The sequence below is a fragment of the Pangasianodon hypophthalmus genome, chromosome 5 (assembly GCF_027358585.1).
Source record: "Pangasianodon hypophthalmus isolate fPanHyp1 chromosome 5, fPanHyp1.pri, whole genome shotgun sequence".
Lineage (NCBI taxonomy): Eukaryota > Metazoa > Chordata > Actinopteri > Siluriformes > Pangasiidae > Pangasianodon > Pangasianodon hypophthalmus.
Window position 1 is genome coordinate 538,196 of NC_069714.1, and position 21,805 is coordinate 560,000.

General features: G+C 40.2%; 1 protein-coding gene across 2 annotated transcripts in view; it reads left to right on the forward strand.

Annotated features, from left to right (window-relative positions):
- LOC113524321 (E3 ubiquitin-protein ligase SH3RF3) overlaps positions 1 to 21,805 on the forward strand; it is a 60,694-nt gene that overhangs the window by 26,998 nt on the left and 11,891 nt on the right. The window contains exons 2-6 of one of the 2 annotated variants that reach the window (XM_026910520.3): positions 5,170 to 5,445; positions 9,872 to 9,967; positions 15,656 to 15,946; positions 16,220 to 16,317; positions 17,400 to 17,570. In XM_026910520.3, the coding sequence (XP_026766321.1) occupies positions 5,170 to 5,445; positions 9,872 to 9,967; positions 15,656 to 15,946; positions 16,220 to 16,317; positions 17,400 to 17,570 (932 nt within the window). The remainder of the gene's footprint in view (positions 1 to 5,169; positions 5,446 to 9,871; positions 9,968 to 15,655; positions 15,947 to 16,219; positions 16,318 to 17,399; positions 17,571 to 21,805) is intronic. The other variant, XM_053233835.1, reaches the window with a different exon arrangement.

The window sequence follows — 21,805 nt, forward strand, 5'->3', positions numbered from 1 at the left end:
AAATAATCTATACTTACATTTCTTGATACCGCACACTCCTACTCTGTTAGTCCGTCTTGTGCGTGTTCAGTTAGCAGCCATCTTCGTCTGTTCGTCAGAGTCAGTTTCTGATCTCAGCACCAGACAGCTGAAGTGTTTTTTTTTTTGGTGAACACTGAGATGTTTAAAACCCCAGCAACGCTGCTGTATCTATCTGAACTATTCACACCAGCACGACAAACACCACCGTGTCAGTGTCACTGCTGTAGTCAGACTAAACCACTATCCAAATCTCACCTGCTCACTGGTGGTCACTTTCCCCTGATGGACACGGTGCTTTATTACAGAGCAACAGTCGAACTGTAGTAAATTAAAATATCATCGCTGCTGTGCTCACTGGCTGAACAGTCATGAGCTACATGCTTATTGGTGAATGTCACTGGAGAACAGTCATGAGCTACATGCTGACGAGCTTACTGTCTTTGGCAGAACGGTCATGAGCTGAACTGTCATTGGTTGAATGGTCATGAGCTGAACTGTCATTGGTTGAATGGTCATGAGCTGAACTGTCATTGGTTGAATGGTCATGAGCTGAACTGTCATTGGTTGAACAGTCATGAGCTGAAATGTCATTGGCTGAAGGATCATGATCTGAACTATCACTGGTTGAATGGTCATGAGCTGAAGAGTAATGAGCTGAACTGTCATTGGTTGAAGGATCATGAGCTGAACTGTCATTGGTTGAAGGATCATGAGCTGAACAGTCATTGGTTGAATAGTCATGAGCTGAACTGTCATTGGTTGAAGGATCATGAGCTGAACAGTCATTGGTTGAAGGATCATGAGCTGAACAGTCATTGGTTGAATAGTCATGAGCTGAACAGTCATTGGCTGAACAGTCATTGGTTGAATAGTCATGAGCTGAACTGTCATTGGTTGAACAGTCATGAGCTGAACTGTCATTGGTTGAAGGATCATGAGCTGAACTGTCATTGGTTGAATAGTCATGAGCTGAAGAGTAATGAGCTGAAATGTCATTGGTTGAATGGCCATGAGCTGAAATGTCATTGGTTGAACAGTCATGCTCTGAATGCTCACTGGCTGAACGCTGACCCTTATGATCTCGATGGTGGTAAAAGCTCTTCATGACCACGTCCGCGGTCTGACATCAGGTTCCAACGTCTGACATTAACACGTTTTGTACTTTGAAAGGCACCTGGGTTCTAGCGAAGAGCCTCTAAAGCCCTAATCAGAATATTAGTACACATACAGGTGGGCGGTACTTCTAGGTGAAGAACTAACATCTGGCCAGTGGTTGGTTTTGAGTAGCGGTTAATACGTGCATCGTTCCTCTAGGACGTTGTGACGAGTCGGTTTATAGATGTGGCTCGTGTCTGACTTCCTCACTTCCTCACTCACCTACATAAAAAAAAGCTGCATCTCTAAGAACAAAGTTTTCCGCCACTTATGACTGTATGTTAATCAGATAACACACACACACACACACACACACACACACACTTGTCATAATACCTTTCCTTTGACATCAATAGTTATTAATGCAGCTAATTAATGCTACCGTACACCTGTCAAATGATCCCCCAAGATCACCACTGTCACATATAACTATCCTGGTGGAGACACACATGCACACACACACACACACACACACACACACACACACACAAACATTGATCCTCTTCATCGATCACTCTGTGTGCATTATTAATGCAGTTGAGCTTCTTCCTTTGTATAAGGCTGAGGAGCTGATGTGTGTAGCGGAACCACCGTACTCCGTATTCACAAAGATAATAACCTGTAATGTCACACACTTCAGTAATAATAATAATAATCATCATAATAATCATAATAATAAAGTAATAATAATCATCATCATAATAATCATAATAATCATAACAGATAGATGGATGGACGGATGGATGGATGTGTGAATTCATGTTGCTTCCAAACAAGTTCTTTTCTTAGAGTTGAGTCCTTGGTGTGTGTGTGTGTGTGTGTGTGTGTGTGTGTGTAGAGAGAGAGAGAGAGAAAACCTCTCTCAACCTCATTCTCCAGTCAAATTCACCAAGGCTTAGTCACTTCATACACCCACTGGAGCGTGGTGTTAGGCGCACACACACACACACACACACACACACACACTTTATTTGCCAATTCACATCATAACAGTTTGGGTGTGGATACATCAGTAAAGCCCAAAACACACATCTTTCTCACACACTTTCCTCTTTCCACAAACACACACACACCCACACACACACCCTAGAGAGCAAAATTTGATGAAAACACTTCACCATTAAATCAAACAGAATGCGTATTGATGTGTTTAACTACAGAGAATGTTCCAATAAGAAAGATTTGGAAATACTGAAGATTGCGCTGGAGTGATAAACGAGAAGAAAGCAGCGCCTGGTTGTTTTTCACCTGAAGGAAAAGAGACGAAACAGCTGCGTAATGAACAGATTTAATGTTTAATGTTCTTGCGTTTTAGCCTGTTCAGGGTTGCAGTGACGTCTGATTAAGTAAATCGAGAAAAAAAACGTTTGAATTAACTGGTCTATAAGCACAGACTGTCGAGAAGATACATCACACGTAGAGACGTTTATCTCGCCACCACTTGGCCGAGTTTCGCCGGTTATCATCAACACTACTGTGAACAGGCCGATAAGCAGGACGCTGTTAGGAACATAAACATCAAAATGAACTTTTTTTTGTATTTGTGTACTTTATTTTGTAATTTAAAGGTAACACAAGTTGGCTTTACGTCATACAAATCTGTTAATAAGCAGTATAAGAACATTTAATAATTAAGATTGCATTACAGGGAAAGGAAAAAAAATGAATAATTAACAGGCACGAGGAAAAGCTTCCTTTTAAATTTCACTCACGTGTGTGATGGTGTGATGGTTCTAGATTTCACTTTGTGCTGCTTAATATTTTACTCATCTAAAAAAAAAGTAATGCCATAACAACTAAATTAAGTAGAACCCAAGAGGCTGAGTGTAAAGAGCTCCACAGCGCATGTACCGTTTGGCAGAAACCCAGCACCGCTCATCACTCTGAGAACAGTGAAACATGGTGGTGGTAGCCTCATATTGAGAGTTATATTGAGATGTATATATATATATGCATCTTAGGGCGTTTCTACACAAAAAAGTAAAATAAAGCAAGGTGTCAATGCAGATCACGTGGCGCGTCCGCCTGTACATGGCTGCGAACGAGCTGTTACTATAGAAACGATAACCTATTAGAATGAGCGTATTAATGTAAACCTGCTGTTATAGGAAATGAATCAACACCTGGCGACCAATCAGAATCCAGAATTCAGCAGCGCTAATTGAACAGATAGAGCAGATCTTGCTAACGCTCTCTCGTCGCCAGAGTGTGTGTGTTTTGCAGCTTCTGCCGTGGTGCGAGACGCGTTCAGCAGTACTGTGATCACACGGGACTTATTTATTTATTTATTTATTTATTTATTTATTTTAAACTCGCATGTGGGCGGTGAGAAATGGAGATCACGGTCTGAGTGAGTCTGACCGCTGTTAAGTAATAGCATTTGCTCATTTTAGTTCCAGGAAGATGAGAGTTTTGCGCTTTTGTTTTTCGCTTTCATAATCATCTGTATAGCAAAAAAAAAAAAAAAATGGTGTACTATAATTATATGCTAATTCAGTGGCCCTTTGTTTCACTCTTCTCTAAAGCCAAGTGTACGTTCAGTGGTTTCGGATAGTTTTTTCATTAACAGACGTGAAGCTGTGAAGTCTTCTTCCTTGTGTTGTTCTGTGATCTGAGGATTGTGCTTTCAGGCTTTAATCTGTAGCCACATCCACATCCTGCTCATTTCATGCCTCGTGTATCAGACTGGATCCGGTGAAGACTTTAACCTCGTCGTCTGATGACTGTGTGTTTATTCAGATTGAAATCTAGCCGCAGTGATCGTGTGGAATCGGCGGCGTGGCCACGGGGTCGCAGCTGCACCTCAGCACCACAGCACTGTTGATTATTTTCCTGTAACAGCACACCACTGAGTGCTTTATTCCCTATCTCTATGTGTGTGTGTGTGTGTGTGTGTGTGTTTCAGTCTGTCGCTGTCTTTCTCTCTCTCTCTCTCTTTCTCTCTCTCTCTTCCTCTCTCGGGACCACAGGCGGTTTGTCACTCATTAATAATGTAACGGTGTATTTTTGCTGAGAGAGAGAGCGAGAGAGAGAGAGTCAGTGATCTCTTATTTACAGTGAAGGAGAGAGGGAGAGAGAGAGAGAGAAGAAAAAAGCAGGATGGCCAGAGATAAAGAGATACAAAAGAAGACAGATGGATGGATGGATGGATGGAAGGAAGGATGAGAAGAGTAAGACAGAGACAAAAAATAGAAAATTACTCATAGATTAAAAAGGACAGGACAAGAAGTAAGAAGAAGATGAGAAAAGATGAGAAGAGAGAGAGAGAGAGAGAGAGAATGAGGCAGGAGAGAGAGAAAAGAGAAGAAGAAGACAGGAGAGAAAAGCTGGCAAGTGAGAGATATAAAAAAACCTAAAGGAAGAGCGAGCAAGAGAAAGAGAAAAGCAGCAGCAATAATGATCCATTATTCCAGAGGCAAAGGTGGCATGAACACACACACACACACACACACACAAACGTGCACACACAGGCTCATTACACAGGCATGATGGCACTGTAATATGCATCACCTTTCTCGCACATTGTTATTGTGAAGAAGAGCAACACGATGACACACACACACACACACACACACACAAACAAACAAACAAACATAGAGAGACCGGAACACACACATTTGACATGGTGTGTCAAAATAATACAGCAGCATCATAAATCAAGAGAGAAAGAAAGAGAGAAAATTATACTGCAAACTAAACAAACAGAAGACAAAAAAGAAAGAAAGGAAGGAAGAAAGAAAGAAAGGAAGGAAGGAAGAAAGAATGAGTTCACTGTATTAAGGTAATAAGGGTAAATCTACCTGCACTATCTGATAGACAGTTTCATGAGTAAACGCTTCACCTGCTGATTTCTCTCCAGTTGTTCCTTTTCCTCGTCAGCGTGATTCAGCAGAAAAAAACACGACTGAAAGGGTTTTTTTTTTTCTAACTACAGAGAATTCTTCTGTTCTTCTTTCTCATTGGGCCGTGATCATTTTTTTGTTCTCTCTCCAGAACGTCCCTCAGCTGCCCTGCGGCAAGGCGCTCTACAGCTACGAGGGCAAGGAACCCGGCGACCTCAAGTTCAACAAGGGTGACATCATCATCCTGCGACGGAAAGTGGACGAGAACTGGTACCACGGAGAGCTGAACGGCAGCCACGGCTTCCTGCCGGCGAGCTACGTGCAGTGCATCCGGCCGCTGTCGCAGACGCCGCCGCAGGGGAAAGCGCTCTACGACTTCGAGATGAAGGACAAAGAGCAGGACAAAGACTGCCTCACCTTCACAAAGGTACACTTTATTGATCTCATTCCAAAGAAAGAAAGCAAACAGTAAGAAAGAAAGAAGCTAGGAGGACTTCTGTAACATTGATGAGGCAGGACACGTGCATATAAACTCAGTGTGATATTTATTAAGGGCAGTCCAAGAATCGTAGAGGTGGTTCAGATCGTGGGTCAAAGAAAGCAGGCAACAGCAGACAGGGAAAGGGATGAGGGTCAAAACCAGGAAACGTAGATCACAGAAGCAGAAGACAAGACAATCAGATGTGCGCAATAAGACTTTGCATGAAACCCAGAAACAGCAGGGTATAGATAGACCAACTAATTAAGGACTAAACACAGAACAGGCGCACACAAATGGGGAACAAACCAACGACATGACAGGACAGGGGTGGAGACAGGACGAGAATCAAAAGACAGGCACATAGCAGAACATAAACCAAAGCACATGGAGGATGAAGAACGAGCATGAACAGATCTCACCATGCAGGGGGAACTGTGTCATGTGCTGAGAGGAGGATTTTGTGACAGAACCCCCCACCCCAAGGTGCAGCTCCTGAAGCATGACTCAAGGCTGGCACTTCCCACGAAGAACAACAATATCTGCAGGCAACAATGTCTTCAGAAAGGCAGGAGGTGGATCGATGACATACCCTGTGAAGGCAGGATTGACAGTGCCCTCTGTGAAAGCCAGAGGCAAAACCACAACACCCTCTGTGAAGACCAGAGACAGAGAGTGTGTGAAGGCTGTATAGTGGCGAGGTGATGGCACCCTCTGGTAAGGATGTAAGCGGAGCTACTGCGTCCTCTAAAAGGGCCGGAAGGGCACAGGTCAGCGAGGCAGAGTGGTTTCGTAAACCAGTGGGTCAAGAAGCCAGCATGCTGATGGTTCCACAAAGCCATCCGGAGGAAACCAGAACCCCCTTCTCACCTAATGAAGATAGAGACACCCATTTGTCTATTTGTCTATTCCTCTGCATAGACAAAACTTCCTCAGAGTTGGCAGGAGGCAAAGCAATGACATCACCAGGATCCCCAAGCAGACCACTGGTGGTGGTGCGTCATCCGATCCCCCATTGCATAGAATCATCCTCTCTTTCTAAATGCCAGGATCCTCCTGGGGAGCGGGAAAACTCACCTGAGGAGAGCTGTACACTCCATTGTGGTCCCTAAACCTGGATGTCCCTGAATCACCAGGCTTTCTGCCTACTCCCAGGTTCTGCTAGCTTAGGAGCTGCCATATAAGAAAAATATAGCTCACAACATATTAAAAAATAGACAGGGGAAATTCTGCGGAATCAAACAACAATCAGCAAATCAAAGAGAGCGTAGGGGTGTGGCTTACAGTTCTTTAAATCAGGGGCATGAGATTTCTTAGCAGTTAATGTGGGTTTAATAGGGTTAGAGGTGGCAGTTTGTCACTGTACTGGCCACATGCTGGTGTGCCTCTGTGGTGTCTTGCTTTTCCACACCAAGCCAGTGCAAATTTTCTGTAACGTGAGGGTTGATGAGGAAGGACACATGCACAACATGAAACAGGGACTATTGAAAAAATGAGGGAAATGGGCAAAGGTCAAAACCAGGAAACATGGGAACAGAGAAAACTAGGCTTCAAATTTGCATGGTAAGACTTCGCGTTGAAACACAGAAACAGCAGATAGACCAACTAATTAAGGACTGAGCACAGAACAGGTGCACACAGTTGGTGAACATACCAATGACATTACGCTCCTGTACTCTCAGTCAATAAGAACGCAGTCAATTTGTGAAGATGGATGGAGTGTTGTTGGAAAAATCGTGGATAACTGATGAAATTAAAAGTGTTCTTGGTGGTGCACTGAGGCTGAGACACACTCGCTGTGGAAATACCTGATTTGTATTCCAGGCCTCCTTATCTTCGCTTCAAAAATGGTTTACTTTGTTTGTGCCGTATGTCTTGGCTGGGTTGAATACACACCAGTGTGTGTGTGTGTGTGTGTGTGTGTGTGTGTGTGTGTTATTGGAAGAAAAGCTTCGTCTCTGGAGGAAACGGATGCTGGAGAAGGGCAGCTGGACACTCTGGAGCACAGAGAGTATTCATGAGAGACAGACAGACAGACAGATAGACAGACAGACAGAGAGAGAGAGAGAGAAAGAGAGAGAGGACTGAAAATTTATGGTTCCACATTGAGATATATTGAGTTAATGAGACATATTGAGGCTTCAATGTAAATAGCTTTTATTATTATTATTGTTATTATTGTTATTATTATTAGTAGTAGTAGTAGCCTATAGAGTCACCTTGTGTATGGAACTGAATATGAACACATTCTTTGGTGTTTTATGAATAAAATTATGAAGTCCATTTAATAAAGTGAGCTGTAAGTATAGCAGATGAGTGCCGGGTCAGCTTATCATTTAAACCATCAGTATGTTGTCTTTACAGGAAAGTGCGTCAAATTAAAAACTCAACAACTCAAAATGACGGACGCATTATGATTTCATGACCTCGATTTAGTATCTCGTGACTAGATTAAGTTGTCCGTACAAGTAACAGTTGGAGCGTGATGTAAAAATAAAAAAAACATATAGATGTAAAATGTAAAATGACAGTCTGTGCTGGATCAAGTGCTATTCTATGTGCGGCTGAATAATGAGTGTGGAAGCCATTTTGTTCAATTAAACCAGTGATTAATGTGACAATTACAACCAGGATTATTCATGCAGCAATATATTGTCAATATTCTAGATGATTATTAGATGTTCTCGTTCATATAATATTTTTATTTTTCATTTTTAAATAGTCTATTGCTTTTATGTTAAATTATATTACACTGTTTCCTTCTACAGTACGTATTTTCTATCCCTGATTTTATTAGGGTTTTAAGGGGAAAGTTTGTGTTTAAAGGCTGTGTCTAGACGCTGTTAAAAACCCCATTTCAGACGATTGTATTTGATAAAGCATGTGCGTAACCCCACTCTGAATACACATAACTTTCCCTTTTAGACTTAATTGGACTTAATGATTGACAGAGCTGATTAAAATGGTGAAAAAAGGAACTGGTTGAAATGGTAGAAACTTTAAAGGTATAATACGAGTCTCTTTAATCTTTACATACTTTCTGTCCAAGATTTCAATTAGTTTAATGTTCACCAGCGTTAAAGGGATTCCGTCTCCACAAGATTCAGTTTTTCCTGTGAGAATGAAGTGACTGTGTGTTCCTGAGTCACTTCGGAGCAGATGAGCAAAGGAAATGGAGAAAAAGAGGGGAAAAGAGGTGGGATGATTGATTAACTCACAGACAGAGTGTTTGCCTCTTAGCGCAGGTGTGTGTGTGTGTGTGTGTGTGTGTGTGTGTGTGTATGTGTGTGTGTGTGAACAGAAAAAGCCTTGTGTGCTCTTGGATCAAATCAAATCAAATCTTGTTTCCTGCCATCTGTTTGGCTCGGTTTATATGCAAGCACACACACACACACACACACACACACACACACCACCTCAGCTGTGTGAGCTACACACACTTACATTGCATTAGATCTTTTTCAACAGAAAGTCTGACTCATTGTCATAAATTTGATATAAGAAATGGAAGTTTAGATTGGATAGTTTATGATAAAAAGCTTATGAGTGAAGATTTATCAGACGTGTAATTTTTTTTAAGTTTTCAAAAAAAAAAAGAAGGCAGTTTAAATCTGCTCTTCCATCCTAACGCAATACATTATGAGCGGATAAAATTTTTTTTAACGAAATGCGAAATGTGTGTCAAATCCTAAATGTCCAAATCATCATTACTGAGAACTCAGGTTAATAAATATTAGCTAAACACACATTGTTATCAGGCAGAACAGTAGTGAATACGCTACATTGCGGTATAATGAACAATATTTTACTACGTGTTTATAAGGAATTAGAATTTGGTCAGTAGAAAATCTCTGTAATAGTTGTGTCCAGACTGCGCGGATGGCTCGAGAGCGGATATAGATGATGGTCATTCATAGGGGGTGGGGTTACGTTCCGAAACCTGTTTCTGAGGAACCGTAGGTCCGATCGAGGTGAAACTTTGTAACGGGGTTACTTCAGCCAATCAGCTTCCAGCACTGAGCTACGATCAATAAACCTGAGAGGTTTGTTCATCTACGGTTCCTTTAGCGTTCTGTGTAACTTGCAAAGGTGCTTGGACCCCTGCAGAAACACTCCCATGTTAATCTTATGTTTGGTTGTTTAAATATTAATGTGCGCTATATTTATTTATTAACATTTATAAGCAAGAGATGCCACAGAATGCACTTTTCTTTATGTTCATCGCCAGTTAGTAAGAGTCCAAAATTAGGTCTGTATTTACACAGAGAAACGTTTTCACGACCTCTGAATATCCAGAGCTCTTAACTGTATTTATTCTATTATATGTAATCATATTCACAGAAATTAACATATCTAAGGATTCTCCTTCCTCCAGGACGAGATTCTCACGGTGATCCGCAGAGTGGACGAAAACTGGGCAGAAGGCATGCTGGGAGATAAAATTGGCATTTTTCCCATCCTCTATGTGGAGGTGAGTGCCACAGTCGCTCTTGTCTTTATTTTTCAAGTGAATGTGAAACCTGTATTGGGACAAGTTTTAGGACTAAATGATGATTGTGTTTTCATCAAACCTCAAACTCCAATTCCCAAACGTTTCTGACTAGCTTATCCAGTGCAGTATCCCAGAATGCACCAGCGCGTCCTCATAAACTGTAAGTAGGGGGAATAAACTAGCCAGGGGGCATTAAGTTCACCCGAGTCTTTTCATCAGCGCGTCAGCAGAATAGCGCTGTGATTAAACCTGTAAAGCACTGCATTATGGGTGATGTATAGAAGAGCAATGCTCCCAGAACCTGTAGGCATCTACAGCAATTTTCCACGATGCATAATTGTACTTCAATCCCGTTTTATTGTCACCTCAGTGTTATCTCTCGATCTTCAGCTCATCTAACGCTCCGTGCTGGAGGGAAAAAAAAAAAAACGGGTAAATGATAGACGGCCATAATGGATATGGATTACAAACGCTCAAATTACATGGAGCTTCATCACTCTGTGGAAACGGTGAAATGGAGAAGGATGGGGGAGGGAGAACGAGAGAAAGAGAGAGAGAGAGAGAGAGAGAGAGGGGCAAGACATCTCTAAGGACTGATATTAAAAGGACAGGCCTCAGTAATTACAGCTCTTTCTATTGATATGAGCAGGTCGTTCACACTGTATCTAATAATTAGCTAACATTATGCCCCAGGGCTGTTGAATTCTCAATTCTGATTGGTCAGAACAGCAGCTGTGACAGTAGTGCAGCTGCAAATCACAGGTTGATATTAATGTGCTCGTTCTAAAACATTATCGTTTCTATAGCAACAGCTCATTCACAGGGACTTGTACAGCAGGCGCTCCGTATAATATAAAACTAATAATAAACAAATTTAAAAAATGTTAATGAACAAAGAAAAATATGTGTAACTCTTGATATGGTGAAGTTTTCTGTAAGGAGTCTCCAGTGTCAGTGCTTGGTACATGTTAACTTGGCAACTTGTTTCGTGGACGTTCTACAACATTAAATGTAGCTATAAATGGAAAAATATACAACACATCATTCTTTAATTTATAAATATTTTAATTGTTGGCAAATTGCTGTGGTATAAGAGCAATAAAATGCTGTTATAGGAAAATAATCAACTTTGCGGTGGTAGCTAACTCTGCTTCATCACATCAATAACACACCTCCAAGTTACTTAACTCCTAAAAGTACCACATGGGTATCTGTAGTTTATTATTATTTTTTTAACCAGACAGAAACTTCGTCAGAGTCTCGTTCAGAGTTCAGCTTCATCGCACTCACTCACTGATATATAACATAGCTAGTTTGCTAGCTAAGTATTTTGGTACTCGTCAATACTGATACCGAAACGAATAACCTACTTACTAATAATCAGTCAGGGGCATCACAGAATATTTATGTTTATATTTCGCTGGTTTAAACAGCAGCTATGAAAAGTTTTCTTTATAACATTAGCTAGCTATTAGTTAGCTTGGTTATTTCGTGTTGTCTGTTCTTTAGCATGACCACGTACGCTAGGCTTACGTTACTTAGTATCGCCCGGTATCGGATATTGGTATTGGAGCATTATTTACGAGTACTGGACCAAAACCCGAGACCGGTATCGGTACTGATGCGTCCCTAATCAGTATTTAACAATCAACAATGTGTTACGAGGGTATGTGAGAAATATACGATGAAACGTCATCGCAGCAATTTGAACATTTTTGCAACTTTATTACAAGATCGAAGCGATTCGTGACTCTTCCCAAGCTGAAAGCAATGGTATTTGCCAAGTATTGACTCTGGAAATGATTAAATGATTATAAGAGTGAAGCAGTGTGAATAACTAAACATCCCAAGCGAACAGAGGCGTGCTTCTCATACATTTAGGAACAAATGCAATACAGAGCGGAAATAGATTTTTTGATAATGTGCTTATTTTTCCCCTCCTGGTTCAGAGCTATTTTTACACCCGTTTTCTGACAGCCTGTCGTTACTCGGCTCTCACGCTGTAGCAGGGCTGTGAGGATCCGCAGACAGGCACGCAAAGTCCTAAGCGTAAAGATTTAAAAAAAAAAGACAAATTACATGAGACACGTGCAAACGAAGGCAAAACACGAGAAACAGAACTATTGTAATGAATGAGACTCACCGAGACTCAGCATTTCTGTTTCCTCAGGGAGAAGTGTAACAGCTGCAGAATTCTTATTTTGGTAATGCGTTAATTTAAGATTCGATAATTAACCATTTAAAAACAACGTGAAGCAGAAATTGTATCCTCGAGCATCTCAGCGTATTACAAACAGAAATTTATCGTTTCTTTGGAGATTTTTTGCTCACTTTTGTACAATTAGCCAAAAGAGTTATACATTGTTGTACATTTATTTATACATTATATAAATTTATTATGCAGTAACCATAGAGTTGTCTTTCAGTTATCGTGCATTTATGTTGCAATAGATGGAGTTAATTTTCAATAATCCCAGACTTATCTTGTTGTAACCATAGAGCTATTCTGAGGTTATCCCACATTGATCTTGCAGTAAGTGTAGATCTTTGCATTAAATTACCCTCCAGTTATCAGCAAGGTCCTACTCCAGATGCATGCAGGCTGCCTGATGGCCAGAGGTGTAAGGATCCTCTGAGATCTGGGCGATTAGCTCCTCTGTGCCTCCACCAGAGAACACACTTTGCATACGATCTCCTAGCACACATCTGGAAGCTCAGTTTCAGGTTAAACTTGCAGAAGATCACTCACTTTATAGGTGTAGAGCAGGATTCAATGAGGATCGTAGCTACTCTTACGACTCAACATGTGACAGACCTCACAGTGCTTTCCAACAAAATGCGAGCAGGTCGCTTTGTCCGAGTCCGACTTCTGCTGAGGAAGATGGGAATGTCGACTGGCCTTAGACCTGCTGGAGTTAAGGGATTTTCAGAGATGGGTCATCAGCCTGCAGCTTAACCCCAGGCATGACCTAAGACAGGGGCACGAGCCCTAAACCACCAGAGATGTGAGACATTTTCTTGAAAGGGGTATGCCTAGGTGCAGTTCGGAGAGTCTGCAAGGATACCTGCCTCACCAGATAGGGAGGCACAGGGGGCACATGAACTACAGCTAAGGCCAGCTTGGCTAGGCTTGAAGTTCTTTCTATGTGTGCTGAGACACCATCACGTTCTGATCCGCTCGGACAATATAGTGAGATTCAAGTATTCATCTGCATGGTTGGCGCAATGGCATGGCAGACAATGCATACATCCAGAAGAGTGGCATCTGCACCCAGAAGTGGTGCCACAGATTTCAGAAGTTCGGCGTGGCAGAGGTGGACCTTGGGTTCTCCCTAGTGGAGCTGGACAGCCTGCTGGGACAGGACAGGAAGCACTAGCCCATGACTGGAGCCACAGCCTACTGGATGCAGTTCCACCTCTTTTGCTGGTCCTAGAGTCAAGCTATCCCTGATTTATCCCAGAAATAAGCTCCGCAAACATGAAAGCAGGTCACACAGTTCATTTAGCATGAGGCTAGATACACTGAGAATGCTAGCCATCTCATCACCTGAGGGATGGGGTGTGGTGGATATTATTGCTCTTGCCAAACAAATTCAGCCAGACCATCATGACTGGTTTCGGCGTCTGCTGAGGACGCTAGGACTGACGACAACATCGCCCAAGGCTGGCTAGAACTGTGGACATTTCAGAAATATCAGCCTGAGATTGTCTCCCAAATGCCACAGAATGAAACTTGTACCTGTCTCAGAGAAAGGAGTCCAAACATTGGCTGGTTGGTGAGGCAGGGTGTTTTTAAGAGAAGGAGTTTGCTTGGGAGTGGTGCCCCAGATAACCTCCACAGAAACAGTAACAAGGCTGACTTTATGAGAGTGGTATTATTGGAAAATACTGCATTAAAAATTTACTGTGGGACTTTGGTGAATTTCTTGGCACGCATGCACACGTGCACCAAAAAAGATATCCTGGTGATTCTCACCATCCCTGGTGCTATCACCCAGTTACGCACATAGCAAGCCTTATTTCTCAAACTCTCTGTATTTTCAGATATGTTCTGAATCCCAAAATGTATATAATTGTTTACTGTGGTAAACCAGGTCGCATTAATGTAGCAGCCAAGTTTATTGTGCATGTTTGTTCTGCCTCTGAGACTTCAGCGCCCCCTGTTGGTGTAGCCTAGTTTCATTTTGTCCTGTGTTTCATAGTGTTTCTTAGTTCAGCACTGTATTTCTTCCTAAACCGAAGCCTTTGCTACAGTCCCGATCTTCTTCTGTCAGGTCTTACGCCCCTGATGTCTCTAGAATGTTTTATGGATGTGTCTGTACAAATGCAGACAAAATCTATGATGTGTTCACCTGATATGACTGTCACTGATCGGTTGCACGAATCCAGAAGCAAATCAGCTCCATCCTTTTAACTTCATACCATTATATCTATCTTACAATATCTGTTGTTCGTGATTTCATAAAAGGCAATTACATGGCAATTTTGATGCTATTCTAGGCCTTCTTTATACCGACTGGCTCGTATCACTCCACATTTCTCTGTGATTAACACAGTTTACCATACAGACTGTACAAATATGGTTGATTGGGTTAATAAATGCAGTCAGAGCCAGTTTTAGAGGGCTTTAAACCACACCTGCTCCATCCATATTTACAACATAGCAAGATATCAGGGCACTAAGTCCTGGGAGGGAGAGAGGGAGGGAGGATGCTGCTGCTGCTGTGATTCAGCGTTGCCTTGGCTGAACTCCTGGCTCTTCAAAGTGAAAGTAGAAATTATAACATCACTCAGAATTTGTGAAAGGATGTTGGCTGCGGACTTGCTTTTCAAAATATATCATATAGCGAGTGAAATAGTACGTAGCTGAATCTGCGGTAAATTACGGGCGATATAGCTAGCTATCAGGTTTTTACTCAGTTGTTACCTGCTTGTTAATATCAGCGAACAAATCATACACCATGTCCCTCACTGTCTAAAAGAGAGACTCCGCCGAAGGAGAGTCAGGAGAGATCTTTTTCAGTTCTAACGAAAATGTGAACCGATCGTTCTTTTAGTTTTGAGGTTTTGTGAATCGAATCCTGAAATTATAAAAACGAACGTGCTATTAAACTCAAGAAGAATGCAAGAAGAGAAAGAAGCTGAAAGAGAAGGTCTGATGGAGGTCAGGGATCAAGAAGAACGTGTTTGCTAAAGCTTATTTAAGCATTCGGTTAAAATTAGTATTGAATTTTTAATAGCAATGGTCTATTGCTAGTGTTAAAGTTTCACTCTTCTAACATCAGTCTTGCATTATAGTTTTCATTCCACCATCAAATCCATTAAACTGGAAAACTTAGCTGAACTAAAGCAGCCATCAGGGTTTTACTCATTTCATAACTTTATTAAACGGGACTATTTAAATAAAAGAAATCTCATTCACACTCCTGTGTGAATCCTGACACACACTCGATGTAATCTACACTACCTTTGTTAAAAAATGCAAAAAAAAAAAAAAAAAAAAACATCTCTTTTAGTATTTAAACCTTTAATATCTCTTCACTTCATTACCTTCTTGCACGGTTGGTGCGTTCTTCCAGAAAATATAGATCTAGTTGAATTTATGTCTTCAGTTGAAACCTTCTTTCTCTCTCTCTCTCTCTCTCTCTCTCTCTCTCCGTCTCTCAGCTGAACGAAGCAGCCAAGCAGTTGATGGAGATGGATAAACCAGTCCCCGGGCCTAGCGCTGACTCAGAAACCCCAGCATCCTGCCACGGCGATGGCCATGGCGACGCCCCACGGCAACGGGCAGAAGGAAAGAAGAATGCAAAGAAGCGTCACTCGTTCACAGCACTGAGCGTGACGCAGCGCACAGCGCTCGCTAACAACAACCGCCACTCCATGGAAATCAACGCGTCTGATCCGAGAGCGAGGGTCGGAGAGTACGCACATCTCAGCTCTAGCGCTCCAACCTCACAGGTGTGTGTATGTATGTGTGTGTGTGTGTGTTCAGCTCAAATATTGCAGTCTGATTGGTCAGTGTCGAGTGTTTCTTGTGTTATAAAGCAGCAAATTAGAATATAGTAGGCAATAATGTCTGGCTGTGTGATTATAGTTAAATATGGTTGGTTATAGAGCAGATGCATCAGACACTGATGTAATAATAATAATAATAATAATAATGTAATATAATAATACACACACACACATCATGAAATCATTAAATCAGCCAAATATCTGCTACTTCTCCAGGACTCGTCGTTTAACGCCGGAGCCGTGGTGCAGCCTCGAGTGACTCCGACTTCTGGAGAACTTCTCGCTGCTGCAAAAGTTCAGCTTCCTCTAAACATGTGAGTTCCTCTAAACCTGCGTTCAGGAGATGAAACTAGACTTTTACTCTTTCTGACCCTCTAACATTTCGTTTTCCAGTTTTCCTGACCCTTTCCTTTTTGTTTTCCGCACTCTTTGTTTTCTACTTTCCTTATTGCTCACTGTCCTTGTTAACATATAAACCCTTGGTTATGGCGAGGAGGCCATAAATAATGCCTAAATAGTGACGTGAAATATGGGACTGTTCACAAACATGACGGTTTAGCGACACTAATAAACTCTTTAAAATTGTGTTTTCACGTAATTTAAGAAAAAAATTCCAGTGACAAAATTTTTCAGATGTCTGACGGATTTCGGTATACACCCGAGACACTACGAAGAGAAAACACGAAGTATATCTTTGTAAAAAGCCATTGCAGTAAGAAAGATTAGCTTTATGATGCGTAATAATGAATAACGTTGTTTAGTCACTGCTTAACCGTTTAATTTACAACATCAAGGGTTGTTCTATAACTGTTATTTATAACTCGCTTGTCAAACTGTCAAGTAGAAACAGAAATTACGTTTCCATGCAACTTACAACAAGTTTCTTCATGTGAAGCCAGCCAGAGTGTGGAGATCGTTTCTATGGTAACGATGACTCAAGTGAATGTACATAAATAAATCTGATGAGATTCGACACCAAGGGGTCACCTTCTGCGCATAACACACTCTCTCTTGGGTTTGCTTGTTTTCCCGTGTTCCTCATTTCACTTGTAGCTCTCGATTAAACTGTATATAATTTCATTCATGTTGGTGTTTTCATCATTTTCTTGGGGTTTTTTTTTTTTTGGATATTGGATCTATTCTGATGCTGAATCCTTCACGCCAGCGATTCGGATTTGTGCTTTAGCCTTGCTTTTGGATCCTCACTTCTGTGCGTATTCCAGTGGAACTCTAAGCCAGTGAACAGAATTATGGGATTGCTTTTTCCAAGAAGGACGCATGCTGAGCTTTCTCCAAATTAATTTTTTTAATATTTTGAAAAATTAAACAAATCACTCTCTCGATCAACTCTGAGATTCTCACATCTAAGTGTCAGATATCGGATTTTTTTCTGCAGCTACTTGGCTTTGTACGCGTATAAACCCCAAAAGGCAGACGAGCTGGAGCTGAGGAAAGGAGAAATGTACCGCGTGATGGAAAAGTGTCAAGACGGCTGGTTCAAGGGAACTTCACTGCGCAGTGGTGCCTCCGGAGTTTTCCCCGGAAATTACGTCACCCCTGTGTCCAGGTGAGGTAGTAGCTATGCTGTATCGTTATTTCAACTTACTAAGTTGTTACTATCTCGATATTTTCATTTGGTTATTTCAAGATATTATCTCATTATTCTAACTTGGTATCTCGTTACTTTGCCTTAGTAAGTCGGTATTTTTGACTAAGTATCTCAATATTTTACTAAATTATTTTAATTTAGTTTCTTGTTATTTGCTTTTGTATGTTTATTTTAACTTAGTATCTCGTTACTTTGCCTTAGTAAGTCGGGATTTTGACTTAGTATCTCATTATTTTGACTTACTAAATTGTTATTATCTCAATATTTTAACTTTCAGTATCTTGCTATTTTGACTTAATATCTTTATTTTAACTTAGTATCTCGTTACTTGGCCTTAGTAAGTCTGTTTTTAGACATAGTGTCTTTATTTTGACTTACGAAGTTGTTAGTATCTCAATGTTTTAACTAGGTATCTCATTATTTCAGTTTAGTATCTTGCTATTTTGAAGTTGTTGTTTTGACTTAGTGTCTTTATTTTGACTTATAAAGTCATTAGTATCTCAATATTTTAACTTAGTATCTCGTTATTTTGACTTAATATCTCAGTATTTCAAGATATTTCATTATTTTAACCTAGCAATGACTCAGTAAGTCAAAATAACAACTGAGTGAGTCAGAATAATGATATACTATGTCAAAATAATGAGATAGCGTTTGAAAAAAATAATTTCACACCTTGCTGTTCAGGGCATCCGTATCAAATACATCATAACTGTAAATCTTAAAGAGAATATATATAAATATACAAAGAAATGCTGTAGAGCAAAGACGCCTTCAAAAATAAAGAAATTAAATGTTTCTACATTTTAAAAAAAATCCTATAAAGAGCAGTAAACAGTAATAAATGAAACAAAGTCAGTATTTAATGTGACGATCCTTCACTTTAAATAAATAAAGCAGTATCTGAGGTGCAGTGTGTGCAGTTTTATAAGGAAATGAGCTGGAAGTGTTACTGAGCATCTTGCAGAAGCAGCCACAGTTCTTCTGGAGACTTTGACTGTCGACTCGCTTCTTATTTCTGCAGCGAAACCCAGCAGCCTTCATTATGTTTTTATCTGAAAAGTGTCTCTTATGGAATCTGCTGCTTTCTTTACTGACATACAAACATTTTTCTGTAACGTTTCATTTTGTGCTGGAAAACTAATGTTTGGAATCTGAAATGTTTTTGTACTGAATGAATAATGTAGAAGTCAGAAAATAAACATCTATAACAAAGTTTGTATTTAAAAAAATAGGATGCCAAGACTTTTGCATAGTTATATATATATATATATATATATATATATATATATATATATATATATATATATATATATATATATATATATATATATTCTAGCCTACTTTTTGCCAAAAACCAAGTTGTGTTACTGTTAAATCAGTGCTCTTTAGTGAAACATAACAATAATCTTATACCTCAGATGGTTTGTTTTATCTTTACTAAGTATATTTTTAAGTTTATTTTAAATATTTAATAATTGATTTTTTGGTGGTCAAAGATGAATCATCACCATCATCATCATCATCGCTAGCTGTATGAACTGTATTGCAGTAAACGTGGCCCAGATACGATACAGCGCTGCACAGTTAGAGCGCCGTGAAGCAGCAGTTACTCATTCTGCAGAACACACACTTCGCAGTCCAAATCTGACACACTCATCACGCTTTCTCCCAGAAAATGTGCACAGCCAGCTGGAGTTTAAAAACATCTCATACCCAAAAATGTGCGTCGATATTCCCAGCTGAGACACTTTTTTTTTTTCCCAGAGATGCAGCTTTAAATATGAATTTCAGAAGTTGTTTCAAGGACACGAAGCTTTCCAGAAACTGTAATTAGTGAAGAAACTTCCCGAAAGCTAAAGTGGAGACAATGAAAACTAAATAAACGTTTAAAAGTAACGTCAAAACGTTCAAACTCTAAGTGGAAGTCAATACTGGTGTTAATATTTCCGCACTTGTTTGTATTTTTCAGACTTTAATGCGTCTTTAATGCGTTCTCCTTAGCAAACTCAAGAAAGCTACACTGTTATTGCACTCACCATTATTAGCTAATCCTCTTGCTTAGCTAATTAGCTAAGAATTAGCATCTTGTGAATCAATTACATTACGCTAATCCTAAATAAGCTCATAGTTCTTGGAAATTCTTGTGTGTGCTAATGTAATAAACTAAAATGCAAATGTTGTTAACAGTGAATTAAAGCAAACAGCTAACATGTAGCTAAAAGTCATGCTAGTTCTCCGTTTATTGTTTTTTTTGGTCGTGATATTCCGTTATCAGTCCCGATATCACTTCCTGCTTCTCCAAACCAGGTTCATAACTTGCTACATGATACCTAGGATTTAAAAACAACATATTTTTATTCTAAATAACAGCCAGATTATTTTGTTGGCGGCTTCCGCCAGCATCTGACACCAGGTACTTTGTTTACAAACCTTCTTTCAAGTAAATACTACAATATTATTTAAAAATGTCTGTTTCAGTTTTATTACTTTTGTCTTTGTTACCAGCAACAACAAAAATAAAAAGCTAATGTGACTAACCAGGAAGAAAAGACATAGCTACTAGTTAGCATGATGCTATTTGGTCAGTAGTTCATTGTTAGCAACATTAGCGTGTTAACTGAGTTGTTTTATTTGTTGTTAGCATCTGTAGCATTTTAACTACAAGATTTTCTTTGTCCTTAGCAACATTAGCACTCTGAGTGAACTAAACTAGTTTGCTGTTAGCAACATTAGCACTCTGAGTGAACTAAACTAGTTTGCTGTTAGCAACATTAGCACTCTGAGTGAACTAAACTAGTTTGCTGTTAGCAACATTAGCACTCTGAGTGAACTAAACTGGTTTGCTGTTAGCAACATTAGCACTCTGAGTGAACTAAACTGGTTTGCTGTTAGCCTCGTTAGCACTCTGAGTGAACTAAACTAGTTTGCTGTTAGCAACATTAGCACACTGAGTGAACTAAACTGGTTTGCTGTTAGCAACATTAGCACTCTGAGTGAACTAAACTAGTTTGCTGTTAGCAACATTAGCACTCTGAGTGAACTAAACTAGTTTGCTGTTAGCAACATTAGCACTCTGAGTGAACTAAACTAGTTTGCTGTTAGCAACATTAGCACTCTGAGTGAACTAAACTGGTTTGCTGTTAGCAACATTAGCACTCTGAGTGAACTAAACTGGTTTGCTGTTAGCCTCGTTAGCACTCTGAGTGAACTAAACTAGTTTGCTGTTAGCAACATTAGCACACTGAGTGAACTAAACTGGTTTGCTGTTAGCAACATTAGCACTCTGAGTGAACTAAACTAGTTTGCTGTTAGCAACATTAGCACTCTGAGTGAACTAAACTAGTTTGCTGTTAGCAACATTAGCACTCTGAGTGAACTAAACTGGTTTGCTGTTAGCCTCGTTAGCACTCTGAGTGAACTAAACTAGTTTGCTGTTAGCAACATTAGCACTCTGAGTGAACTAAACTGGTTTGCTGTTAGCAACATTAGCACTCTGAGTGAACTAAACTGGTTTGCTGTTAGCAACATTAGCACTCTGAGTGAACTAAACTGGTTTGCTGTTAGCCTCGTTAGCACTCTGAGTGAACTAAACTAGTTTGCTGTTAGCAACATTAGCACTCTGAGTGAACTAAACTGGTTTGCTGTTAGCAACATTAGCACTCTGAGTGAACTAAACTGGTTTGCTGTTAGCCTCGTTAGCACTCTGAGTGAACTAAACTGGTTTGCTGTTAGCAACATTAGCACTCTGAGTGAACTAAACTAGTTTGCTGTTAGCAACATTAGCACTCTGAGTGAACTAAACTGGTTTGCTGTTAGCCTCGTTAGCACTCTGAGTGAACTAAACTGGTTTGCTGTTAGCAACATTAGCACTCTGAGTGAACTAAACTGGTTTGCTGTTAGCCTCGTTAGCACTCTGAGTGAACTAAACTGGTTTGCTGTTAGCAACATTAGCACTCTGAGTGAACTAAACTAGTTTGCTGTTAGCAACATTAGCACTCTGAGTGAACTAAACTGGTTTGCTGTTAGCCTCGTTAGCACTCTGAGTGAACTAAACTAGTTTGCTGTTAGCAACATTAGCACTCTGAGTGAACTAAACTAGTTTGCTGTTAGCAACATTAGCACTCTGAGTGAACTAAACTGGTTTGCTGTTAGCCTCGTTAGCACTCTGAGTGAACTAAACTGGTTTGCTG